Source organism: Protopterus annectens, chromosome 6.part0 (genome assembly GCF_019279795.1).
Source record: "Protopterus annectens isolate FY-2018-M chromosome 6.part0, PAN1.0, whole genome shotgun sequence".
Taxonomy (NCBI): Eukaryota; Metazoa; Chordata; order Ceratodontiformes; family Protopteridae; genus Protopterus; species Protopterus annectens.
This window is the reverse complement of record NC_056737.1, coordinates 1,120,175,152-1,120,202,859: the sequence shown is the minus strand read 5'-3', so window position 1 is coordinate 1,120,202,859 and position 27,708 is coordinate 1,120,175,152. Positions and strand designations below refer to the sequence as shown.

The window sequence follows — 27,708 nt, the reverse complement described above, 5'->3', positions numbered from 1 at the left end:
TGGACTGTGGGTAGTCCTGGCATTCCCAGAGGAAATGCTCTCTTGGGGTATGCAAGGTTTCACAAAAAGAAAAGTCCTCGGGGGGGGGGGGGGGGGGCTGAGGGAATTGAATCCTCTGCATCTCATTCTTCACCACTATACTATTTTCTCTGACTACAAATGACTTAATGTCTTTCTAGATACTACTGTTCTCATATATGTAAAAAAAAAAAAAAATTTTTTTTAATCGTCTTTTATATTTATGTCTTATTTATTATATATTGAAGGTAGTTAATCCCTTACTTATTACTTTAGTTGGTTTTATTTGTTCTCTTTTTAGATTTGTATTACTTGTACTAAAATCTTCATATTTTTGCTCATTGCTTTTGAGCTAATTGTATATGTTTATTTTTATTATCTTGCTTTCATCATTGGAGCTTTTCTCCCCGGGCCTCCACTGAAAATGGAGATTGATCCAGCTGGACTAGCCCAGTCAACAAATGTAAAATAAAATAAATAAATAAAATAAATAAAATCTGAGTCCTCATAGGTAGATAAAGAGTATGTATTGGTAATCACAGGGGTCCAGAGTTATCAGACTCATGGTCTGAAGAATCAGAAGGAAAATCAATTCTTTGTCTTTTAGAGGAGGAAGGCTGGCCTCCCCTAATTAAAGTAATAAGGTCTTCAGCCATTCTTAGCATTTGTTTCTGTGGTATGGGATCTTAAGAATGTGCTTTGGTCGTCAGTTTCCTAGGCGTAGTGCGAACTCTGGGCCTGAGAAATTCGGTAAATTTAGTCATTAACAATGTAGTCAGTTTAATACAAACATCAGAAGGTCTGAATACACCCTCAGCAGCCAGTGCCTTCACAGCGGCTCTGGACCCATCCAAGGTAGAGACATCCGCAGGTTCCATAGTCAAAGAAGCATCTCGCGGCATACCGGACTCCGAATCGGTCTCAGTAGAGGCCTGCTAATCTGTAGAAGCGGGTAACAGGGTCTGCGAAAGTGCCTCACTGAGTACCGGCGGACTGGTGACTAGCTTAACGGAAGCGCTGTTGGCAATTTTGGACCTATGCGGTCTGTCTCTGTCTTTATCTTTGCATTTTTTCGGAAGATCGGTAGTCAGATGGCTTACCGAAGCCATTTTGGAATATAGAGAACGACAGCGAAAGAATTTAGAGACAAAAATAGCCCGACGATGAATAGTTCGGGCGTTGAACAAGGCACAAAACCGAGAGCGAGGAACGTCGTGATCTGGGCCTAAACAGGCGATGCAGCAAGAATGAAAATCTCTGTGAGGTATTTGCTTTCCACAGGCAAGACTATTGTTAACTTTTTCTGACATTGGCTAGAGCAAGAAAAAAGGATCCCCAATGGGGTACTTCGCTTTAGAAGACTTCAGGTTTGAAACTCGAAAAACAAAAATTTCAGGCAGCTGCCGACCGGCACTTGTGAACTGCTTCTGCTTTGGGCTCCCATGCAGCAAGAAAAGCTGATGTAATGGCGCCGGCTGCATGTTTTATACCCCTGATGACCCGACGTCATGGATGAGGCGACAGCATCCGATGCAGAAATCCCAAGACTCTGCTATTCGGGCCGACTGAGGGCTACCTGCAGGCAGATAACCCAAGTGTGATGACTGCAACAGTGAAACACGAAGAACATCATCAGTTGTATGAGCTATGAGGACTGTTCTCTTGCTGTTTTGTTGTACAGGAATAAGGTACACAATGTGACACTACGTTCAGCTATTAATGATCGGAAGGCTGAAAATTAAATTATCTGCTTCCGTTGCAGTACTTTGATGCAGAAGGTTGAGGGCTGTATTCCCACACCAGGTAGTTGTATTAGTTTTCTAATATTGACCATCACTGCAGTTTAAAGGGAGTGGTTGCACACCTGAGAATGCCATCTTTCTGAAGAGATGTTAAACCGAGGCCCATTCTGCCGGAGTTGGTAGTAGTTCAAGTGAATGTAAAAGATCTCATGGCAGTTATTAAAACAGTAAGGGTTGCTTTATTATATGAACACTTTTCCAACTGAAAAGAGTACGGGGAAGTTCAGTGGTGCCCTGTCCAAATTTCCCCAGTCAGTGTGAATACCACCTCTGATTTCCCCTGAAAAGAGGCCACTGACCTAGTGGGACTGACTCAATCAAGAAAGTGTAAATAAATTAAATAAAATAAAAACCTAGCAATTAAGAGTGCCACTCCATTAATAACTGTGCAAAAATCAAATCACTTAAACCGATCCACCTAACGAAGGACTTACCCAACGTTTAAACCGATCCACTTAACAAAGGAACTTAGCTAACATTTAAACCGATCCACATAACAAAGGAACTTAATTTAAACCGCTCCACCTGACAAAGGAACTTGCCCAATGTTTAAACTGATGCACCTAAAAAAGGAACTCACCTAACGTTTACTTATTTTGTTGGTAAGCGTAAGGAGAGTGTTCACCGGAGGTTTCCACTGGAACTGCCTGCTGCTGCCCACTTGGTTCCTTCACAAATAGAAAAATACGAATTACTCATCAGAAACTAATAAAAAAGTTAACAAAGCTGTAGGTGCATTATGTTTTCTGGTATCCGTTAAACCTTAACTTTTTATCAGGAAATACTTCACTATCCAAAAAAGAAAATACAAGTTCAAATTAGACCACAACGGTCAGGTGAATCACAATGAAAACTCCTGCACCATTAAAACTGAACATCAATTTTTTTTGTACTTTTAACATCTGATAATAAGTAAGACTTGTTTGATTTGTACTCCTTTTATGAGTAACAGCAGGAATGCAGACACCAAAAGATCAGATGTGCAGAAGTACAGCTAGAATAACAAAATCAGTTTGCAGTACGTTTAAAATGTACAGAAACTGAAAATATTTTGAAGTTTTCTCTGATGTTGGCAGTCTGCAAAATACATTTTGTAAATTTCACATTTTTCTTTCTGATAATTTAGTATGTGTTTTGCTATAAAACTGTGAATATTCAACTGTTTCTGACAAAAGAAAAAAAGAATTTAAGGAGTAGGCTGGGGGTGGCAATTTAAACCTTATCTCACTACAAAATACCACAATGGAAAATGCAAGGATGTTTGAGGTTTTTCAGCATCACAGCTATACCTCTAAACCGTACAGAATTCCTCTGTAAATACTGGTTTTGAGGGCAAAATATTGGGGTGCCACGAATTCTCGCATGGCCCCTTTAATTTCCAAATTGCCTGTTTTTTTTTTTTTTTACTTCTGATGTCATCACGTGCAGGGCGTGCATGATAACATCAGCTTCTGCAGACCGGTCTGTCAGTGCACAGCACATCTTTCTTCCCCGACTCGGCTCCGCTTCCAGGTAAAAAAATGTAATTGTAAATGTAAACCTATATATGCGTGGAAGACAAATGGCAGCTTCTTTTACTTATGTAATGACTGCAGGAGAAACTTTTTACTTATTTAAGGGCTGCAGCAGACAGGAGAATCTGTTTTTAATGTTTATATTTATGTGATTACCTTTACTGTGTGTGTGTGGAAGCTTCTTTTACCTATTTACCTACAGCTGCAAGCAGAAGAAATGTTTTAATGGTTGTAGGCAGAAGGTGTGTCTTTGTGTGTGTGTGTGTGTGTGTGTGTGTGTGTGTGTGTGTGTGTGTGTGTGTGTGTGTGTGTGTGTGTGTGTGTTTGTGAAAATGCCCCAGTTAGGTATAAAGTACAGTTGTGTACACTTACCATGAATGTAGATGTTCGAGTGCATTCACTGTTGCAGTCATTACATTTGGGTTATCTGCTTGCAGGTAGCCCTCAGTCGGCCTGATTAACAAAGTCTTGGGTCCTGCATCGGTTGCTGTCCCTTCTTCCATGACATTAGTTCGTCAGGGGTCTAAAACATGCAGCCAACACCATTACATCAGTTTTTCTTGCCCCAGATGTCAGGTGCCCCCCTAATGGGAAGCAATTAAATATAAAAGCACAAATAAATACCTCCAACAAAAAAGCAAACACACCAAAAAGGCTTTTAAGCATAGTAAAGGAAAGTAGAGGTATAGCCAAAAGAAGTTAGGGGGCTGGAGGGGGGGAAACCAGGACTGCAACAGTGAATACACTGGAACATCTATATTTATGGTAAGTGTACACAACTGTACTATGTTCTTCATGTTTCACTGTTGCAGTCATTACATTTGGGTAGATTCCCAAAGCTATGGTTGGGAGGAGGAATTTAGATAGCATTAGGGTCAGCAATAAGGCCCTGCAAGACTGCAGTGGCAAAGCCAGCTCTGGATTTAGAGAAAATTTGCAAATGATAATGCTTGGTGAAAGTATGTACAGAAATCCAGGTAGCAGCTTCTAGGATGTCCCTGGTAGGGACGCCTCTGAGAAAGGCTGTAGAGGTAGATGCATCCCTGGAGGATTGAGGTCTGATCCCCTGGGGGATAGGCTTTCCATGGTGCTTATAGCAGAAATGAATGCAATGGTTTATCCATTTAGAAACAGGTTGCTTTGAAATAGCCTTCCCCTCTGCCCCTGCAGCAAATGCCACCAGCAGTTGTTCAGATTTCCTTTGAGGTTTAGTCCTGTCCAAATAGAATCTAAGTTGTCTGTGCAGAACTAAGGAATACAGTATCCGTTCCCCTTTATTCTGTGGATTGGGAAAGAAGGTTGGCAAATGAATGGACTGACTAAGAGCCACACTGGATACCACTTTGGGCATGAAGGATGGATTGGTTCTGAGGGACACCCTGTCCGCATGAAAGATGATGAATGGCTCCACTGCCATAAGGGCCTGTAATTCAGATACCCTTCTAGCTGAAGTGATTGTTAAAAGGAAAGATGTTTTCCAAGAAAGATTGCTAAAATGAAAGATGTTTTCCAAGAAAGAAATTTTTAGGTCTGCAGTAGCAGCTGGCTCAAAAGGAGGTAGAGTGAGTTTCTCCAAGACAAAGTTAAGGTCCCAGGCTGGGGTTGGAGCTCTCCTGGGTGGTCTCAAATTTTTGGCCCCTCTGAGGAACTGCTTGAGCAGTGGATGAGAGAAGAGGGGAGGTTCTGTGTTATAATGAGCTGAAATGGCTGAGGCGTGGACTTTAATGGAGGAAAAAGACAGGCCCTTGTGAGGCATCTCAGTTAAATATTGTAAAATCTGAGGTATATTGGGCACTGCTGTGCTCATCTTCCCTTGAGACTGGTTCCAGGCACAGAATCTTTTCCATTTTTCAGCATAAGATTTTCTATTACTAGGCCTCCTTGCTTCTAAAATGATATCTATCACAGGTTTGCTGAGGGATGGCAAAGGAGAGATTAAGTAATTAGCCAGGCTGCAAGGTTCAGTGTTAGAAGCTGAGGGTGCAGAATCTGGTTCTCCTGCTGAGACAGCAGGGAAGGAGTCTGAGGCAGGTGCCATGGAGATAACTGTGACACATGGAGCAGGAGGGGGTACCAGTGTCGGCGTGGCCAGTCTGGAACAATCAAAATCATCCTTGGTTTGTCCTGTTTGATTTTTAGTAGTACTTTGGAGAGCAGAGGCAGGGTGGGAAGGCATAGACTGATAGTTTTTTTCAGCTGAAGGACAGAGCATCCACTTTCCAGGCTTGTTTGTGGGGAGTCCTTGTGCAAAATTTGTCCAACTGGTAGTTCTGGGGAGAGGCAAACAGGTCTATAGCTAGGCTCTCCCATTTGCTTGTCAACATGTTGAAAATCCTTGGTTCCAGTTTCCACTCGTGTGGGTCCATGAGGTTTCTGCTTAGTCCGTCTGCCAGTGTATTTAATTTTCCTGGCAGGAACTGACCTTGTAGGTGCACTTGGTAGCTCAAGGCTGTGTTCCACAATGCCATGGCTAGTCTGCAGAGGGGATAAGAATGTGTACCCCCCTGCTTGTTTATGTAACACATAAAGTACAGTTGTGTACACTTACCATAAATGTAGATGTTCGAGTGTATTCACTGTTGCAGTCATTACATTTGGGTAATCCTGCTGGCAGGTTGCCCTCAGCCGGCCTGAATTCCAAAGTCTTGGGTCCTGCGTCTGCTGATGTTGCCCCTTCCCTGATGTCAGGTCGTCAGGGGTATAAAAGATGCGGCAGATGCCATTTTCTTTAGTTTTTCTTGCCCCAGATGTCAGGTGCCCCCTAAAAGGGTAGCCAAAATGTGTATATATATATATATATATATATATATATATATATATATATATCTATAAATACATGCACCAATATAAACTTTACCTTCATCTAGAAGCAAACACACCACATAGGTTGTATAAATCAGAGAAGGAAAGATAGGTTCCATCAGAAGAAAGAGGGATGGCGGGTGGGTAACCTGGACTGCAACAGTGAATACACTCTAACATCTACATTTATGGTAAGTGTACACAACTGTACTATGTTCTTCGTGTTTCACTGTTGCAGTCATTACATTTGGGTAGAGTCCCAAAGCTAAGGTTGGGAGGCTGAAGCTAAACAGCATTAGGAGTGGCTATGAGGCCCTGCAGAACTGCAGTGGCAAAGCCTGCCCTGGATTTAGAGTAGAATGGCAGATGATAATGCTTTGTAAAGGTATGCACTGAACTCCAAGTAGCAGCCTCTAAAATGTCCTTTGTAGGTACTCTCCTGAGAAAGGCTGCTGAAGTGGCTGCAGCTCTGGTTGAGTGTGGCTTAATGCCCTTAGGTACTGGCTTGCTATGGTGTACATAGCAGAAACAAATGCAGTGGCCTATCCACTTTGAAATAGTCTGCTTTGAGATGGCCTTTCCTTGTGATGCTGCAGCACATGCCACTAGTAATTGCTCTTTCTGAAAACATTGGTTCTGTCCAAGTAGAATCTAAGCTGTCTGTGTACGTCCAAAGAATGCAGAATTCTCTCCCCCTTGTTCTGTGGATTTGGGTAAAAGGTTGGCAGGTGAATAGTTTGGTTGAGAGCCACACTGGACACCACCTTAGGCATAAATGTTGGGTTTGTCCTCAGAGAGACCCTGTCTGGATAAAAAATGATAAAAGGTTCCACAGCCATGAGTGCCTATAGCTCTGAAACTAGTCTTGCAGAAGTTATTGCTAGGAGCAGAGCTGTTTTCCAAGATAAAAACTTTATATCAGCAGAAGCCACTGGCTCAAAAGGAGGCAGGGTGAGTTTTTCCAAGACATAGTTGAGGTCCCATGCAGGCATAGGTGATCTCCTTGGAGGTCTTAAATTTTTGGCTCCTCTGAGGTACTGCTTTAATAAGGGATGAGAAAAGATTGGTGGCTCTACATTGTAATGAGCCGAAATGGCAGAGGCATGAATTTTAATAGATGAAAAAGATAGGCCTTTGTCCAGCATCTCAGTTAAGTATTGCAAAATCTGAGGAATATTTGGCACAGCTGTATCAGTTCCTTGTGCCTGGTTCCAAGCACAGAATCTCTTCCATTTTCCAGCATAAGATTTTCTAGTACTAGGCCTTCTGGCTTCCAAAATGACATCCATCACAGCTTTACTGAGAAGTGCGTTTTTGTATGACTACATTATTAGCCATGCTGTCAGGTTTAAAGTTCTGAGTTGGCTGTGTAGGATCTGACTATTTTGCTGGGACAGTAGCTGAGGTATTTGAGGTAAGGTCCAAGCTGGGCATTGAGACAAGCTCCTTAGACTTGGATACCAGTGCTGGCGGGGCCAGTCTGGGGCAATCACTATCATCCTTGGCTTCTCCTGTCTGACCTTTAGGAGTACCTTGGGAAGGAGAGGCAGAGGGGGAAATGCATATACTGATTTTTTTCCAGCTGAAAGATAGGGCGTCCACTTTCCATTCTTGTCTGTGACAAATCCTTGTGCAGAATCTTTTTAGTTGGTAGTTGTGAGGGGATGTAAACTGATCTATGTCCGGGCATCCCCATTTCCTTGTTATCATGCTGAAGACTTGTGGATCCAGCTGTCACTCGTGGGGATCCATGAGGTTTCTGCTTAGTCCGTCTGCCAGAAGTGTTTTCCTTTCCTGGCAGGAATTGTGCCTGCAGATGTACTTGGTAAGTCAATGCTGTGTCCTACAAAGTCATGGCTAGTCTGCAAAGGGGGTAAGAATGTGTGCCCCCCTGCTTGTTTATATACCACATGACCATGGTGTTGTCTGTCTTTATCAGTAGTTGTCCTGGATGAAGTAGGTCCTTGAAGGCTGTCAGGGAATTTTGAACTGCTAGCATATCTTTTTGATTGCTATGTAGATGCATTTGGTTTGAGGTCCATGTGCCCTGAATGTATCTTCCTACCATGTGGGCCCCCCCAGGCTAATCTGATGCATCCGTTGTTAGTGTCTGCCTGGCTGGAGGTAATGTGAATGGCTGTCCCTTGTTCTGGTGACAAGCCTTTGCCCACCATCAAAACTCCTGTTGCAGGCAGGGAATGAGAGTAATAATAGTTTCCAGGCTGTGGCAATGTTGAGTCCAAACACTTTTTAGGTACCATTGAAGTTTCCTCATGCAGTCTTGCATATGGAATTAGTAGGATGTAGGATGCCATGAAGCCCAAAGCCTGCAGAATTTTTCTTGCAGATAAATGGGCCTTTGTTGCCAACATTTTGAAATAGGTAGTCAGTTGCCTTTGTTTGTCTGGCGTGAGATAAGCCATCTGGGCAGTTGTATTTAAGCTTGCACCCAGGAATATTATCTCTTGAGAGGGTACTAGTTTTGATTTCTTTTCATTGACTGTGTACCCTAGGCATGTTAGAAGTCTTTTCACAAACGCCAGATGCTGTAGAAGAATGTCCTTGTTCTCTGCTTGAATTAGACAGTCGTCCAAGTAAGGATATATTTGTATTCCTCTTTGTCTGCAGAATGCAATTACTGGTGCCAGACACTTTGTAAAGACCCTGGGCGCAGTAGATAAGCCAAAGGGCAGTGCAGAGAATTGGTAATGCATTGAGCCAGCCTTGAATCTGAGGTATCTTCTGCATATTTGTCTGTTTGGGACATGCAGGTATGCCTCTTTTAGGTCTAAAGTCACAAGCCAAGCGTTCTTGCCCAGCATGGGCAGAAGCTGTAGCAAAGTCAACATCTTGAATTTTGGTATATCCAGGAATGTGTTTAAAATAGATAGGTCCAGTATTGGCCTCCAGGCCTTGTCCTTTCTGGGTACCAAGAACAGTCTTGAGTAAAATCCTTGTCCCTGCTGTTGCTCTGGTACTTATTGAATGGCCCCCATGTCCATGAGGGATGACACTTGTTTTTTTGCCTCTGCCCATTGAATTTTCGGCAGATCTGGCCAGCCGTTTGCGTTGTGACACGATATTTAGGACCCATTTGTCCTTGGTTATAATGTGCCAATTTTGTGAAAAAAGTGTTAATTTTCCCCCTAAGGGTGCTGCCAGGAGATAAGTGCTTGGTGCAGGCAGGGGGAAGTCATTGAGACTGTTTCCTGTATGGTTGTGATTTGTCTTCTCCAACTTTGGAGGTAGAAGCCCCCCATTGCTTTGAGCGGTATGAACCTTGTGCCTGGGATCTGCCTCTAGGGCGTCTGGATCTGCCCCTTTGAGGTCTGTCTGACACAGGAAAGTACCAATTCTTTGTTGGCCAGTGTCTACTAAATCTAAGTGGCTGTACTTGTAAAAAAAATCTTTGACCGTTTGCATAGATTTAGCTTTGTCCTCCATTTTCTTTAACACCTCTTCTGCCTTAACACCAAACAAAGTATCATGTTGTAAAGGTGCATCTAATAATTTGACTTTAACATGATCAGGCAGATTTTGTTCCTTTATCCAAGCATGCCTCCTAATTACAGAACCTGTAACTGCGGCCCTGCAGGAGGCCTCTAAAGAATCAAATCCACATTGCAAAGTATGCTTTCCAACTTGTTCAGCTGCATGCAATAAATTCTGCATTTCCTTGTTTTTTGCACATTCAGTGTTTAACATTTTCTGTTTAAGCAATGCCATGACATGTTGCTGATATTTGAGCATATGAAACTGACAGTTTAAGGCCCTTATAGCCAAAGTAGCAGGTGTAAACCTTTTTCCCCCATCTATCCAGTGCCCTAGAATCTCTGTCAGAAGGGGTAGGGTTTTTTGCAGCGGAAGCCTTAACTCCTTTGGGACCCTGAGAAATAGTTTCTGGGTCTGCAGAAGGGTTTTTAAAAAGGAATTTATGAGAGTCAGGAACCCTGTAATATCTGTCAGGCATAACAGGCGCTGGAGGTAAGGACTCATTGGTAAGACTAGATTCCGAAAACACATAATCTACAATGTCTAGCACAGGTGGGATGGCTAGTGGCTTGTGTTGAGGTAGTAAAAGGAAATCCCAGAGCCTCTTTTTAGATTCTGAAAAATCTTGGCTCTCCCAGTGGAAATGCTCCCTCATGGTATGTAAGGTTTCCCCAAAAGAATAGTCCTCAGGAGGAGAAGATGAAGGTATAGATTCTTCAGCATCAGAATCCTCATAGGGAGGAAGAGAATATTCCTGATCAGAAGAGGAATCAGAAGAAATGGAAACCTGATCTGAAGATTCATAGTCAGTCTCCTGCCTAGGCCTCTTATCAGGAGGGGGATGGGAACCCCTGATCAAGGTAATCAAATCTTCGGCCATTTTGAGCATCTGTTTTTTGGGCATAGAGGCCTGACCACGTGGCTCTTGAGTTTGCTTCTTTTAGATACCACTGTAGTTTCCTCGTATGTAGTCTTACATACGAAATTAGACAAATGCAGGAGGCCATGAACCCCAAGGCTTGCAGTATTTGTCTTGCAGATATAGCAGGGTTTTTGTGGCCACTTGTTTGAAGTAGGTTGTCAAATGAATTTGTTTCTCTGGCGTGAGGTAAGCCATCTGGGAAGTTGTATTTAAACTTGCTCCCAGGAATAGAATTTGTTGACAGGGTACCAGGTGTGATTTATTTTCGTTTATGGTGTACCCCAGACAAGTTAGAACCCTTTGTACAAAGGCCAGATGATTCAAAAGTATGTCCTGGCTTTCTGCCTGAATTAGACAATCGTCCAGGTATGGGTATATTTGAATATTTCTTTGTCTGCAAAATGCAATAACTGGAGCTAGGCACTTTGTGAATACCCTGGGTGCAATAGATAAGCCAAAGGGCAGTGCAGAGAACTGATAGTGCGTGTAGCCTGCTTTGAAGCGTAGGTATCTTCTGCACGATTTCCTGATTGGCATGTGCAGGTATGCTTCTTTTAAATCTAGTGTTGCCACCCAGGCATCTTTGCCTAGCATAGGAAGTAATTGGTGAAGAGTCAGCATCTTGAATTTTGGAATCGCCAAAAAGTTGTTTAGAGTAGACAGGTCCAGGACAGGATGCCATGAATTGTCTTTTCTGGGTACCAGGAAAAGTCTTGAGTAAAAACCTTGTCCCTTTTCCTCTTCTAGTACTAGCTGAATAGCCCCCATGCTTAAGAGAGAAAGTACTTGTTTTTGGGCCTCTGCCCACTGATTTGGGGGTAGGTCCGGCCACCCGCTTGGTGTTAGCAACGTGTGGAACTGAAATCTGTATCCCTGGGACACTATTTAAAACCCATTTGTCCTGGGTAATGAGTTCCCAATTCTTTGCATGAAGAGCAATCTTTCCCCCCAAAGGGGCAGTCAATTGATAAGTGCTTGGAAATTTTAAAAGGAAGTCACTGAGACAGTTTACCATAGGGGGGAGTCATATTATTCCCAGATTTGGAAGTGGAGGCCCCCCACTGCTTAGTTCCGTGTGTCCCCTGGGACTGAAACCTGGGGATTTTGCTGAGTCTGGGTTTGGCTTGAGAAGACCTGGAAGGGGCTGGAAAGGACCAATTCTTAGAGGGCCAGTGCCTACTAAACCTAGGAGGCTGAACTTGTAAAAAAAATCTTTAACAGTTTGCATAGACTTAGCTTTATCTTTCATCTTTTTAAGAACTTCCTCAGCCTTGTTGCCAAACAGGTGGTCCTGATTTAAAGAAGCATCCAACAATTTAGCTTTAACATAAGGCAAAGATTGCTCCTTAAGACAAGCATGCCTTCTGAGCACAGACCCAGTAACAGCAGCCCTACAAGAGGCCTCTAATGAATCAAAACTATATTGCAAAGTATGTTTTCCAACTTGTTAAGCAGAATGCATTAAATCCTGTAATTCTTTATTTTCCACACAGTCAGGAATCAACATAATTTTCTGTTTAAGCAGTCCAATAATATGTTGCTGGTACATATGAAACTGGCAGTTTAAAGCTCTAATGGCCAAGGTTGCAGAAGTAAACCTTCTTACCCCATCTATCCAGCGCTCTGGAGTCTCTATCAGAAGGGATAGGATTTTTAGCAGTAGAAGCCTTAATGCCCTTGGGCCCCTGTGAAATAGTCTCTGGATCTGCAATAGGATTTCTAAAAAGGAACTTGTGGGACTCAGGGACCCTGTAGTATTCAGGATTTCTGGGAGCAGGAGGCAGGGAATCAGGGGCCAAACTAGATTCTGAAAAAGCATCCTCAACAATGTCTAGTACAGGAGGAATAGCTAAAGGCCTATGCTGAGGTAGGAGAAGGAAATCCCTAAGCCTCTTTTTTGAATCAGAAAAATCCTGGCTTTCCCAGTGGAAATGCTCCCTTAAGAGTATGTAAGGTTTCCTCAAAAGAAAAGTCCTCAGGAGGGGAAGCAGAGGGTATGGAGTCCTCTGCATCAGAATTTTCATAAGTAGATAAGGGCAAATCCAGATCATCAGAAGAATCAGAAAAAACAGAATCCTGATCAGAAGATTCATAATCAACTTCAGTCGTAGGCCTCTTAGAAGGGGGGGGGGGTGGCTACCCCTGATTAAAGTTATTAGATCTTCAGCCATTGTTATCATTTGTTTTATAGGCATAGAGGCCTGAGCATGTGGCCTGGGCGTCGTTTTTTTAGGCATGGATCGAGATTTAGGCCTAAGTAAAGAAGAAGGCATTGGTTTAATATGCAAGTCCGTAGGTCTGAATACACCCTCAGGAGCCAGTGCCTCCACAGCAGCTCTTGACCCATCCAAGGTAGAGGCATCCGCGGGTTCCATAGTTGAAGCATCTCGCGGCATACCGGACTTCGAATGGGTCTCAGTAGAGACCTGCGAATCAGAAGTAGTGGGTAACAGGGGCTGCGAAAGTGCCTCACTGAGTATCGGCACCTCGGTGGCCTGTATATCTTTGCGTTTTTTCAGACTCCCGGTAGTCGGATGGCTAACCGACGACATTTCTGGTTAATTAAACCGAAAACTGAAATATATTTGGGGTGAAAATATACCGACGACGGATAGTGCACTGATTAAATAAAACACAAAACCAACAGCAAGGTACGTCGTGGTCAGGGCCTAGGCAAGGAATACAGTACGAATTAAAATCTTTATGAGATATTTGCTTTCCACAAGTAATGCAATTATTAACTTTTACTGACATCGGTAAGGAGCAAGAAAAAGTTTCCCCAGTGGAGTACTTGGCTTTAGTTGAAGACTTCGGTTCTGAAACTTGAAAATTTCAGGAGTCGGCCGACCGGCACTTGCGAACTGCTTCTGCTTCGGGCACCACACAGCAAGAAAGACTGATGTAATCGTGTCGGCTGCATGTTTTATACCCCTGATGACCTGACGTCATGGAAGAAGGGACAGCAACCGATGCAGGACCCAAGACTTTGTTAATCAGGCCGACTGAGGGCTACCTGCAAGCATATAGCCCAAATGTAATGACTGCAACAGTGAAACACGAAGAACATCTGCTGGTTAGAGTTACTCAAAATGCCCCAGTTAGGTACAACTGCTGGTTACAGTTACTCAGACTCAAACCCTGTACCTTAACTACAAGGAGCAAGAGCCTAAATTCTCTACCCATATCGGAACCCCTTGTGATTCAAGAAACTAACCACAGTTCTCAACTGTCCACCATTTTACAGAATGTCTGGAATGTTTGGCTCATACTTTTGGTCTGTTCCTCTTAAAATTTGTGGTTTTCTGGTAAATCAGTGAGAAATGAATTCACTAAATAATGACATCCATTTAAGCTTCAGTCATCCTGTCTTTCAGGAAATGCATGGCAACACAAAACATTTTATTCTAGCAACTTTTCTAAGATTATACAAGCAATGTTTAAAATGTGTCCCTGGTTTTGGGCTTTTGCCCCCCCCCCCTCAACTAAATGTTGTTTTTTTCCAGATTTCTTGTGCTGCATAGTTCTTCAGGAGGAGCGGTTTAGTGCTGCCTATGCTAGGTCTTTGTTGTTAGTAGCACAACAGGTAGAATACTTGCTTTTGATGTAGAAGGCTGTGGGTTCTACTCCCGCAGTGTGTAGATGGATTGCTGAAACTGTACTATGTTGTACTTTTAAAGGGGGTGGATGCTGCAGTCCTGAGAATGACCTCTTTGGCAGAGACACCTAGAACTATGAACTTGTTATCAGCTTGCTATCCATTCCCTATTGCAATATTACTAGCTTACCATTTTTTAATGTAACATAGGCAACTTATTCCTCAAAGGCAACAGGCACTTTATTTGTAGAAAAAACAATGAAAATAGTGAGTTGTTTGCTAGCAGCAGCCTCTTCATTAGTTACGGATCTCTTTAATGTGGAATAATTTAGAGGACTTTTACTTCTGCAGAGATTGTGCATATTTACTGATAATGGTGGACTGTAGAAGTCTGAGTAGACTTTTATGATAGAAATGTTCTGAATTGGCCATTTTTGTCATTATTGGTTCATGCATTTTGTTTCATTGCTTACTAGAAAAATGTTCAAAACAATAAACTTAAAACAAGCTCTAAAAGTGTGTTGTATTGTACAAGTAATGTAATTTAATACACTCAAGAAGTTGTATCAAAGAGCACACTTATGTTTCGTGTGCAAGGGGACTATGACTTGAAAACAGCCCAAAGGTCATCTTTATCCGCCACTGGCCAGATGCACTTTCTTTGAATGTGGGTTTCAATGCTGTTTTAATGAATGTGAGCTTCAAGGGCAGAGAAGTTTTAATGCTAAGTCTATTTTCATTGTGAGACTGTATTGCTTTGTTCCCCAGATGTCTATTATTGTTTGTGCTATAAAATGTAAAATAAAAGTTTTAAATGAAATCCAAATAATCATCATAGAAGTAAAGCAGTATGCACATTAGAGTATTTATGGTAAATGGGGAGAAACAGCCAAGTAATGGGACATTATAATAGCAGCGGGGGGGGGGGGGCATTCAACCATGATTTTGTGAGGGGAGAAGGGCGGCAAACTCAAAGACAACCCTGGGAGGCACAAACTCAAGCTATGCCACTGATCAGTAGGCCATGGAGAATGACTATTGGTGTACTAGCAAACTATAATATACTATAATATTCTTTTGCCAAAACTAGAATATTGCCTAGATTAAATGCACTCCTTTTACCACAAAACACACATACTGAAAGTCACCAAAAACAAAATCTTAAGGTTCATCTTTTCCCTTCCCAGCGAACATCATTGCTACACATTTAAAAAAAACGGTTTTGAAAGTTGGTATCCCACAATTCCATTGGAGTGGGTGGGTTCACATAATTATGTATGCAGCTTTCATGTTAATCATCATACAGATATGTACCTATTTTTCATGGGCCTTTGTTCAGATTTTTGATGTTTCCAGATTGAGAGGTATGACCAAAGCACCGGCTGTGGTTCTGCATGTGCTCATTCCATTAGACTGGGGGAAAGAACACAACAGTTTTAAAAGGTGGTTGGGAAGGCTATGCTTTTACTGACCTTGAAACAATACACAGTTGAGGTAATATCCTCCTCTCTGTGTTTACCTGGAAGTCTCATAAATTTACTTTCATCATCATGATGTTTCTCCCTTCTTGCCTGTCCCCCTGTGCCTCCTGAACATCAGTCTCTTCCTGTAAGCTTTGCAGTCCAAATCTCCCAAAACATGGCACCCGTAGGGCAACCAAAAAGGGGGCAAAGCAATTCTGAATGGGGGGGAGGGCCCACTGTCAAAGCCACCAGAGAGAGTTTGCGCTCTTGCCTGTGGTAACCATTCGTGTATTACTTAAAACGCAATTAATATCCTTTTACAAAAGGCCTAAAGGTCTGGCTTCACCTCTGTAGACAAGACCACCTAAACATAGGTTTGAACTCGAACTAGTCTCGGGATGGGGAATTACCCCACCTCCACAGAAGTGGCTGCTTCAGACAGTTGCAGAAAATGAAGATGTTTCTGTTAAACGCCACCCTTTCCCACACAACTTCCCTATGCCCCTGTTCATTCTTATGCATCCACCAAAAAATGGCTACCATCACTAACTTGGCAGCACCAAGCCTATGATCCCGGTCCTGGTTAGTTACAGTGTTATTCATGCCTCTGGCTGCATGTTGACAGCCAGATAATTAGAAAGTACGGTTGTGTACACTTGTAGATGCTAAGAGTGCATTCACTGTTGCAATCCTGGCTTGTAGGATTTCCTGCTGTGGAAGGCCTTGGCCGGCCGGACTACCAGACTAAAAATCTCCCTCCTCCTAAGGGTGGTGGATGCCCTAACCTAATGTCAGCATGCTTGGGTATAAAGGCAGCCAGCCAATGCCATGACATCAGTTTTTTTCTTGCCCCTTAGAAGGCAGAAACCCCAGGATTAACCAAAAGTAAGGGACAAACGTAGAAAAAAGGGCCTGCAGGGTAAACACCCAGGGGGTTCTCTAGTTAGTGAATAAAAATAAAGCAGACTATTATTGTAGGCAAAAGGGGTAAAGGAGAGAGGGAAAGAAGACTGCATCAGTGAATACACGAGCATCTACATTTATTGTAAGTGTACACAACTGTACTATGTTCTTCGTGTTTCACTGCTGCAGTCTTCACTTGTGGGATGATTCCCAAAGCTGAGATGAGGGTGGAAGGTAGACTATGGAGAAGAGAGGATGCCTTGCAGAATAGCAGTGGCAAATCTTGCTTTAGACTTGGAGAAGGCTGACAAGTGGTAGTATTTGGTAAAGGTATGCACAGATGACCAGGTAGCAGCTTCCAAAATGTCTCTGGTAGGTACTCCTTTCAGGAAGGCAGCAGGGGTAGCAGTAGCCCTAGTAGGATGAGTCCTTACAGTTTCAGGAGGCTTTTTGCCATGGTGGCTGTAACAAAAGGAAATACAGTGGGAGATCCACTTGGAGATAGTCTGGTGACTGATTTTTCTTCAGACCCAATGGCAAAGGACATAAAGAGTTGGTTTGATTTTCTGACAGAGTTAGCTCTGTCAAGACAGCAGCAAAGCTGTCTGTGCACATCCAAGGAGTGAAGGATTCTCTCCCCCTGGTTCTGAGGTTTGGGGAAGAAGGTGGGCAAGTGTATGGCTTAATTTAAGGATGTGTCTGCGACCACCTTGGGCATAAAGGATGGATTAGTCCTGAGTGATACTCTGATAAGAAAAGGTTCCACTGTCATGTGACCTGGCAGTTCGGAAGCCCTCCTAGCTGAGGTAACAGACAGTAAAAGGGCAGTCTTTCAGGTTAAGATTTTTAAGTCAACAAAAGCTGCTGGTTCAAGGTGTGTGTGTGTGTGTGGGGGGGGTCAATGTTTCTAGAACAAAACTGGGGTCCTATGGAGGTGTGGCTTGCCTCCTGTTGTTTCATGGGAAAAGACAGGAGAAAGAGTAGGAATTTGGGCTGAAATGGCAGAGGTATGAATCTTCATAAAGAAAAGGATAGGCCTCTGTCCACCAGGGAAGCTAGATAATTTAAAATGGCAGACATACTGGCTAAGTTGGGACTGAGGCCTTGTTGACACCAAATGGATAATCTTTTCCACTTGACTGAGTACGATTTCCTAGTACTAGGCTGTCTAGCCTCTTTGAGAATGTTTTGAACGTATCTGCTTAGGGTGAACTCAGAGTACTATTCTGGAGAATTATCCAGGCTGAGAGGTTGAGAGTCTGTAGGTTGGGATGCACAAACCTCCCCCTTGTCCTAAGTGACAAGGTCTACTCTCTGAGGTAACTGCCATGATTTTTCATTGGTTAAACATAGTAGCAGAGGATACAAATGTTGCCTGGGCCAGTCTGGGGCTATCAGGATGACGCTAGGGCCGCCTTCCGTGATTTTTAGAAGGACCCTTGGAAGAAAAGTCAAGGGAGGAAACGCATAAAGGAACTGGTGGCTCCACAGAAAGGAGAAAGTATCTGTCCTCCAGACTGTGGGTAGTTTGCTCCGGAACAGAATCTATCACTGGAAGAAGTTTTTGAAGAGTCAATATTTTGAACTTTGGCACCGGCAGACACTGAGGGTGGACAGGTCTAGAATAATATGCCAAGAGCCTTCCTTTCTGGGAACCAGGAATAGCCTGGAGTAGAAACCTTTCCCTATTTGATGATCTGGCATTGGTTCCACTGAACATTGTGAGCACAGATTGTGAATCTGAGAAAGGGCCTCTGTTCTTTGATTTTGTGGAACATCCGGGTAACCCGAGTATCTTAATGGCTTTTTGAAAGTGAGCCTGTAACCATCTGAGATAACTTCCAGGACCCATATGTCTGAAGTAACGAGGGACCAGTTTTCTTTGAACAGGGATAGCCTTCCTTCTGTCTTTTCTGGAGAGGGTGGGGGAGGGGCGGGTAGGTGAAAGGAAGAGTCATTGCTGCTCTCTGCCAGGGCCCTGTGGCCTAGAACTCCACTGCCTGAATGTTCCTTAGGACCACTGCTTAGGCCTTTGTGATTGCTGCTGCCTTTGATGCTTTTCCCTCCTAGGCTTCCTCTGCCTGCCTTTTGATTGCGAGGTAAAGGACTAGTGTTTTTTGGGAAACTTCCCACTAAACCTAGGAAGCTGAGCTTGCAGGAAGTCCTTGACAGTTTGCATAGATTCTGCTTTACCTTAAATCTTTTTTAGCACAGCCTCCAGCTTTGGCCCAAAACAGATGTCCTTATCCAGGGGTGCATCTAAACATTTGGATTTGACATAGTCTGGTAGGGTTTGTTCCCTAAGCCAAGCATGTCTTCTACTGATAGTGCCAGATACAGCAGCTTGGCTAGAGGCCTCCATAGCATCACAGCTGCAGTGTAATAAGTGTCTAGCCACCTGGGAGTTGGAGTGGCAAAGGTCCAACAATTCTTTAGAAATGTTCCTGTCCTCCAGGGAGGATATCTTTTGCTTCATTTTAATCTAAAATAGTTTGTTGGTATTTTATCATATGAAAAGTACAGTTTTGTACCTACCATAAATGTAGATGTTCGAGTGTATACACTGCTGCAATCATTACACTTGGGTTATCCTGCCGTCAGGCGGTTCCCCAGTTGGCCCGAGTTCCAAAGTTTTGGTCCGGCGTCAGTTGCTGTCTCCTCCTCCCTGATGTCAGTGCAGCAGGGGTACACAAGATGCAGCCGACGCCATTTTCTTCAGTTTTTCTTGCCCCAGATGTCAGGTAACCCCAAATAGGTAGGCAATTCAAATTGCTAATAAAACATACATAATAAAAGCAAACAACAACTTTCAGCTACCAGCAAATACTCCCCATAGGTAGTAAAGGGTAGAAGACATAGGTACGTACCAGCAAGTAAGAGGGGAAGGAGGGAGGGTAACCTGGACTGCAGCAGTGTATACACTCGAGCATCTACATTTATGGTAGGTACAAAACTGTACTATGTTCATCGTGTTACACTGCTGCAGTCATTATAGTTGGGTAGAATCCCAAAGCTGAGGTAGGGTGGCTGGTTCTATAAGGTATTAGGGGTGGCTATAAGGCCCTGCAGCACAGCAGTGGTGAAGCCAGCTCTGGATTTAGAGTATAGAGGCAGATGGTAATGTTTGGTGAAGGTATGTACAGAACTCCAAGTTGCTGCTTCCAAAATATCCTTGGTAGGTACTCCCCTGAGGTAGGCAGTTGAAGTGGCTGTTGCCCTGGTGGAGTGAGATCTAATGCTGCTAGGTATAGGTTTCCCATGGTGTGTATAGCAGAAATGTATACAATGTCCTATCCCTTTTGAAATAGTCTGTTTTGAAATGGCTTTTCCCTGTGATCCTGCAGCATATGCTACCAATAATTGCTCAGATTTCCTGAAAGCTTTGGTTTTGTCCAAGTAGAAGCGTAACTGCCTATGAATGTCCAAGGAATGCAGTAGTCTCTCCCCTTTACTCTGTGGTTTTGGATAAAAAGTTGGCAAATGAATAGTTTGGTTTAGAGCCACACTGGATACCACCTTTGGCATAAATGTAGGGTTAGTTCTTAAAGACACCCTGTCCTGTTGGAAAATGAGGAAAGGTTCCACTGCCATTAGTGCCTGTAATTCTGAAACTCTTCGTGCTGATGTTATTGCCAGGAGTAGAGCAGTTTTCCAAGAGATATATTTTAATTCTGCTGTGTTAGCTGGCTCAAAAGGAGGTAAAGTCAATTTTTCCAAAACAAAATTGAGGTCCCAAGTTGGAGTAGGTGCTCTACGGGGCAGTCTTATGTTTTTAGCCCCTTCGAGGTGCTGTCTTAGCAAAGGATTAGAGAAAATTGGTGGATCCGTGTTGTAATGAGCAGAGATGGCAGAGGCGTGGATCTTGATGGATGAGAAGGAGAGTCCTTTGTCCAGCATCTCAGCTAAATATTGTAGTATCTGAGGAATGTTTGGAACATGAGGGTCCAGGCTGTGTGCTTGGTTCCAGGCACAGAATCTCTTCCATTTATCTGAATAGGCTTTCCTGGTACTAGGCCTTCTGGCCTCCAGAATGACAATCATAACAGCTTTGGAGAGCGGCATTGCCTGCTTGACTAAGGAATCTTCCATGCATCTAGGTTTAAGGTCTTTAGCTGGCTGTGTAGTATCTGACTGTTGTGCTGAGTCAGCAGATGTGGGATTTGAGGCAAAATCCAGGGTGGTCCTTGTGCTAAGTTCTTTAAGATTGGGTACCAGTGCTGGCGTGGCCAGTCTGGTGCAATCAGGATCATCTTTGGCTCTTCTTGCCTGGCTTTTATGACTACCTCTGGCAGGAGAGGTAGTGGTGAGAAAGCGTATACTTGTAGGTTTTTCAGCTGAATGAGAGGGCATCCACTTTCCATGCTTGTGGATGGTAACTCCTTGTGCAGAATTTCTGTAGCTGGCAGTTCATTGGGGATGCAAACAGATCTATGTCTGGGCTCCACCATTTCTGTGTTATCATTCTGAATATCTGTGGATTCAATTCCCATTCATGGAGATCCATGATGTTTCTGCTTGAGTCATCTGCCAGTGTGTTTTTCTCTCCTGGCAGGAAATGTGCTTGCAGATGAACTTGATAGTTTAGAGCTGTGTTCCACAAGGTCAAGGCTTGCCTGCAGAGGGGGTAGGAGTGAGTGCCCCCCTTGCTTGTTTATGTACCACATAACTGTAGTGTTGTCTGTCTTTAGGTAGTAGTTGTCCTGGATGCAGCAGGTCCTTGAAAGCTATAAGTGCATTTTGTACAGCTAGCATCTCTTTTTGATTGATGTGAAGATGCCTCTGTTCTGCGGGCCACTTGCCCTGAATACAGTTGCCTGCCATGTGTGCTCCCCAGGCGTAATCCGATGCATCTGTTGTCAGTGTTTGCCTGGCTGTGGGTTGAGTAAAAGGCTGTCCCTTGTTGAGGTGACAAGCTTAAGCCCACCATTGAAACTCCTGTTGAAAGCAAGGAATTAGTGGTATAACTGTTTCCAAACTTTGACAGTGTTGAGACCATACATTCTTTAGGTACCATTGTAGTTTTCTCATATGCAGTCTGGCATATGGAATTAGTGGTATGCAAGATGCCATGTAACCCAAGGCCTGCAGAATTTTTCTTGCAGGGAGCTGAGTCTTTGTTGCCATCAATTCAAAGTATTGAGTCAGTTGTCCTTGCTTGTCTGGCATGAGATAAGCCATCTGGGCCGTTGTGTTCAAGCTGGCAGCCAGGAAAATTATCACTTGTGAGGGCACTAGTTTTGATTTCTTTTTGTTTACTGTGTACCCCAGGCAACTTAATAACTTTTTTACAAATGCCAGATGCTTTAGAAGAATGTCCTTGCTCTCTGCTTGAATCAGGCAGTCATCCAGGTACGGATAAATTTGAATTCCTTTCTGTCTGCAAAATGCAACTACTGGTGCCAGGCACTTTGTGAAGACCCTGGGCGCAGTAGATAAGCCAAAAGGCAGTGCAGAGAATTGATAATGCATTGAACCAGCTATGAATCTGAGGTATCTTCTGCAGTTTTGTCTGATAGGGACATGCAGGTATGCCTCCTTGAGGTCCAATGTCACGAGCCAAGCTTTCTTGCCCAGCATGGGAAGAAGCTGCTGTAGTGTCAACATTTTGAATTTTGGAACAACCTTGAGATACAATGTTGAGAACCCATTTGTCTTTGGTGATCATATGCCAATTGTGATAAAAAAGTCCCAAGGGGGGCTGCCAAGAGAAAGTTGCTTGGCAGCTGTAGCGGGAAGTCATTGGGGCTGCATTTTATATGGTTGGGGCCTGTCTTCCCCTTCTTTCTGGCCTGATGCAACCCATTGTCTAGGCCTGTAAGGACCTTGTGGTTGACCTCTACCTCTTGGATGTCTGTATCTGCCCCTTTGAGGTCTGTCTGTAACTGGAAAGGACCAATTCTTAGTTGGCCAATTTCTGCTAAATCTAGGAGGCTGAACCTGTAAGAAATCTTTCACCGTTTGCATAGATTTTGCCTTATCCTCCATTTTCTTTAATACCTCTTCTGCCTTAACTCCAAATAACACATCCTGCTGCAAAGGTGCATCCAATAATTTTGCTTTAACATGGTCTGGTAACGTACGTTCTTTTAACCAAGCATGTCTTCTAATGACAGAGCCTGTAACGGCTGCTCTAACGGCTGCTCTACAGGAGGCCTCTAAAGAGTCAAAACCACATTGCAAAGTATGTTTTCCCACCTGTTCAGCTGCATGCAATAAATCCTGCATTTCTTTAAAAGTAGGAGGATCTGAATCTGGAAGCATTTTTTGTTTCAACTGAGACAGTAGAAATTGCTGATATTTTAGCATGTGAAACTGGCAATTTAAGGCTCTCATTGCTAAAGTTGCAGACGTATATACTTTCTTTCCCCATCTGTCTAATGCTCTGGAATCTCTGTCAGAGGGAACTGGATTCTTGGCTGATGAGGCCTTAACCCCTTTGGGTCCCTGGGAAATAGTTTCAAGGTCAGCAACAGGGCTTTTATACAGAAATTTGTGAGAGTCAGGGACTCTGTAGTATCTGTCAGGTTTAACTGGGGCTGGAGGCAATGAATCAGGATTTAGGCTGGATTCAGTATACACATCATCCACAATATCTAACACTGGCGGAATAGCAAGGGGTCTGTGTTGAGGTAATAAAAGGAAGTCTCTAAGCCTTTTCTTGGATTCTGAGTAATCCTGGCCTTCCCAATGGAAATGCTCCCTCATGGTATGCAAGGTTTCCCCAAAGGAGTAATCCTCAGACGAAAAGGCTGATGGAATTGACTCCTCAGCATCAGAATCCTCATAAGGGGGTAAGGAATATCCTAGGTCTGAGGATGAATCTGAAGAAATGGACACCTGGTCAGATGAGTCATAGTCTGCATCCTGTCTAGGCCTTTTATCAGGAGGGGGATGGGATCCCCTGATCAGAGTGATTAGGTCTTCGGCCATCTTGAGCATTTGTTTCTTAGGCATGGAGGCCTGTGTTGGAGAATGCTGTATTTGTTTCTTTGATTTTAAAGCTGGCTTAGACTTAGCAGAGGGTTTAATGCTTAACTGAGTAGGTCTGAAAACACCCTCTGAAGCTGCGGGTTGCTCAGCTACTCCGGATCCCTCTGAAGGGTTAGTTTCGGTAGGCTGAATAACTTGTTTGTCCGAAGGTCCAGCCATCTCCACGGAGGAGTCAGAGGCGGCCTGTGGTTCTACAGAAGCGGTCGTCAGGGGCTGCAAAGGCGCCTCGCTGAAAACCTGAGAACTGGCGACTGGCCTAGAAGAGGCTTCGTCGTCAGTTTTTGGCCTCGGATGCCTATCCTTGTCTTTGCGCTTTTTATGTATTCCAGTCGTCGGTAGTTCCAACGGCATGGTATAACTGAATTTTCTACCAAAATAATGTCGGGCAAAATCAAACCGACATTTAATAGTGCGTTTGTTAAACCTAGCACAAAACCGACAACCAGTGATGTCGTGGTCTGGGCCTAGGCATGGGATACAATAAGAATGGAAATCCTTATGAGGTATTTGCTTCCCACAAGAAATACAGTTATTAACTTTTACTGACATCGGTCTGAGGCAAGAAAAAGTTTCCCCAACGGGGTACTTAGCTTTGTAGAAGACTTCGGTTCTGGATTCGGAATGAAAATATCAGGAGAAGGCCGACCGGCACTTGTGAACTGCTTTTGCTTCGGGCACCGCATGGCAAGAAAGACTGAAGAAAATGGCGTCGGCTGCATCTTATATACCCCTGCCACACTGACGTCAGGGAGGAGGCGACAGCAACCGACGCCGGACCAAGACTTTGGAACTCGGGCTGACTGGGGAACTGCCTGACGGCAGGATAACCCAAGTGTAATGACTGCAGCAGTGTAACACGATGAACATCTGGCAGTTAAGGGCCCTCATGGCTAGGTCAGCAGAAGTGTACACTTTTTTTTACCAAACCTATGAAGGGCGCTGCTCTCTTTGTCAGCAGGTAAATGGTTATTTGAAGAACTGGTTATTGCTCTCTTGGGGACCTGGAGTGACAAACTCTGGGTCAGCTGAGGGGTTCTTGAAGAGATATTTAAGTGAGTATAGCACCATGTAAAACCTGTCTGGTTTTCGCGGGGCTTGAGGTACAGAGTCTGGGTTTAGGTAAGAGTCCGTAAAAACATCCTCTACTACCTCCAAAACAGGAGGCATAGCCAAGGGTTTGTGTTCTGGGAGGTCAAAGAACTCCCCATACCCTCTTTTTAGATTGTGGGCATTCCTGTGCCTCCCACTGGAAATGTTCCCCTCATGGCATGGAGTCTTTCCCCAAAAGTGATGTCTTCAGGAGGTGAAGCAGAAGGCAGATTCTCCTCAGAATCTGAAACTTCAAAAGAAGTAAGAAAGGGTCCCTCCTCAAAAACAGACTCCACCTGGTCAGAATCCTCATCTGAATCAGGAGGTTCAGAGAAAAAAATTTCATGAGTAGGAACCCTCTTTCTTTTCCCTGGGGAAGACTCCAAAGGGGGTTGCCTAGCTCTAAGGAGATAAGCTCTACAGCTAACCTGACCAGGTCTTGCTGATGACCTGCTGAGTGGGAGATGGTAGTCCTAGGTATAGGAACTGAAGTAGCTTTGGCCTTGAGCCTAGGTATGTTCGCCTTCCTGATGCCAGTCTCTTTGTAAGGCAGAACATATGCAGGCTGACACCTCTGAGGAACGTCACCAGTACAAGACTGCTCACTGGAAACTGAGGTCTGCTGAGCGACTATGGACCCTACCAATGAACTGAAAGTCAAGGCCTGTGCAGAAGGTGAGGGACCAGATAGCATGTCAGACTACCGTAACTGTCTCAAAAGAGGCCTGCACCATCATCTTGGCCGCAGAAGGGGACCTGCGAAACAGCCTCACCTTCCTCAGGGATAACGAGCCTTGGGGGACAGGCAGACAGTGAACGGTTGTCATCCGAGACCCTAAGCTTGGATCTTTTTTCCTTATCCTTCGTATGCTTAGGGAGCGCAACTTCAGGACAACTGGTGGATACCATCGAAAGATGTGAAGAACAACTGGTGGATACCATCGAAAGATGTGAAGAAGACTGCAGACTATGATGCCTAGCTAAGATTTTGGCCGCATGCCTAATAGTCCTAGAACTGAAATGGGCATAAAAACGGCAACTAGGGACATTGTGATCCAGATCTAGACAGGTGACACGCAAAGTATAAAAGTCTAGATGTGGGATTTGCTTACACAGCATAGACAATTGTTAACCTTGTTTGAGATGAGTTAAAAGCAAGAAAAAGAGTTCCCAATGGGCTACTTAGGCTATAGAACCGACTTCTCTCTGGTGCGGACCGACCAATGCACTGAAACACAGCTTCGGGCTCCAATGGCAAGAAAAAACTGATGTTGTGGGATCGGCTGGCTCCCTTTATACCAAAGCATACTGACATCAGAGTAGTACATCCGCCAGCCTTAGCAGGAGGGAGATTTTTACTCTGGCAGGTGGGCCAGCAAAGGGCTTTCACAGCAGGAAATCTCACAAGTCAGGACTGTAACAGTGAAACATGAACACCCACCTTTCTGTCAACCCAGGAAGGGCAATCCAGCATGAGGTGTTCATACCTATCTACCCAACCTAGCTCTTCCAACCACCCAAGCCGCTACTCAGACTTGTCCTCTGGGTCACAGTCAAGCCCCCCCATCTCTCTCTCTCTATGCCACAAAGCTGGGCCATACCATGAACGTAAACTTTGTCTAATTAAGCATGGTAAGATGGATGACACACAGTACATACACTACCAGTATTTCTCGTTAACTAATTTTTGTATCGTAACATCAGTCATTATGATTTCAGAATCTGTTCAAATTCTAAACACTATTTAGGTTTGCCATTCCACAGAAAACCAGACTTTCTTTGAATTGCTCATTATATGACCAGACAAGGCCTTCAATTTCATAGAATGCTGCTAAGTACACTACAGAAAGTACAGTTGTGTACAATTACCACAAATGTAGATGTTCGAGTGTATTCACTGTTGCAGTCATCACATTTGGGTTATCCCTACCAGGGTAGCCCTCAGTTGGCCCGAATACCAGAGGCTTAGTATTTCTGCATCGGTTGCCGTTGCTCCAGGACTGACGTCAGGTCATCAGTATTATAAAATAAGGCAGCCGATGCCATTACATCAGTTTTTCTTGTCTGTCAGGAGCCCCCAAGAGGGAGCTACATTACGGTGGAAGAACACCACCAGTAGAAAGTAAATACCAAAAGTTCCACAAAAGGTAGTACAGTTCGGTACCAATGAAGGCTGTCTTCCAAAACACAAAATCAAAGCCTCGTTCCACGAAATCAACTCACTGTTCCACAGATAAAACACAACATACAACATTGTATTGACACTTTCTGACTTCAACTGCATTTCACTATGTATTTATGGAATTACCATCTAATTGTCTAATTGTTTAATTATTACTCCCCAATGGATGTATAAAAGGAATGGGATAGGTGCTTTCAACTGATTCTGATGAGGTCTCCAGTGTGGAGACGAAAGCGCTAAATCCAATTTTGCTGAGTTCTATTTGTCTAATAAATAGTGTTTTATCTGTGGAACAGTGAGTTGATTTGTGGAACAAGGCTTTGATTTTGTGTTTTGGAAGACAGCCTTCATTGGTACCGAACTGTACTACCTTTTGTGGAAGTTTACTTTTTGTTAAATACCAAAAGTTCCTTGTAAGGAGAGAGAGAGAGAGACAAGGGGGATGGAGGAAGTGTACACTTACCATAAATGTAGCTGTTCGAGTGTATTCACTGTTGCAGTCATCACATTTGGGTTATCTGCCTGCAGGTAGCCCTAGGTCGGCCTGAATACCAGAGTCTTGGGATTTCCACGTCGGATGCTGTCGCTTTTTCCATGATGTCAGGACATCATGGATATAAAACATGCAGCCAACGCCATTACATCAGTTTTTCTTGCCCCAGATGTCAGAAGCCCCCTAAATAGGAAACAATTACATGGTGTGGAACACCCCCAGCAAAAAACAAATACCAATGCTATAAGGTATGCCAAACAAAAAGGATAGGTAGAAGTAAAGAGAAGTCAGGGGGCTGGAGGGAGGTTAACCTGGACTGCAACAGTGAATGCACTCGAACATTTACATTTATGGTAAGTACACACAACTGTACTATGTTCTTTGTGTTTCACTGTTGTAGTCATCACATTTGGGTTGATTCCCAAAGCTGAGGATGGGTGGAG

The 27,708-nt window shown here is 43.8% G+C and overlaps 1 protein-coding gene across 14 annotated transcripts in view; it reads right to left on the bottom strand.

Annotated features, from left to right (window-relative positions):
• Positions 1 to 27,708, bottom strand: part of RBMS1 (RNA binding motif single stranded interacting protein 1) — a 1,922,565-nt gene that overhangs the window by 25,582 nt on the left and 1,869,275 nt on the right. For 13 of the 14 annotated variants that reach the window (XM_044074729.1, XM_044074730.1, XM_044074736.1 and 10 more), the window contains one exon: positions 2,401 to 2,488. The exons of the other annotated variant lie outside the window; for it this stretch is intronic. In XM_044074729.1, coding sequence (XP_043930664.1) covers positions 2,408 to 2,488 — 81 coding nt within the window. In that variant the 3' untranslated portion in view covers positions 2,401 to 2,407. The remainder of the gene's footprint in view (positions 1 to 2,400; positions 2,489 to 27,708) is intronic. 14 annotated transcript variants of the gene reach the window in all.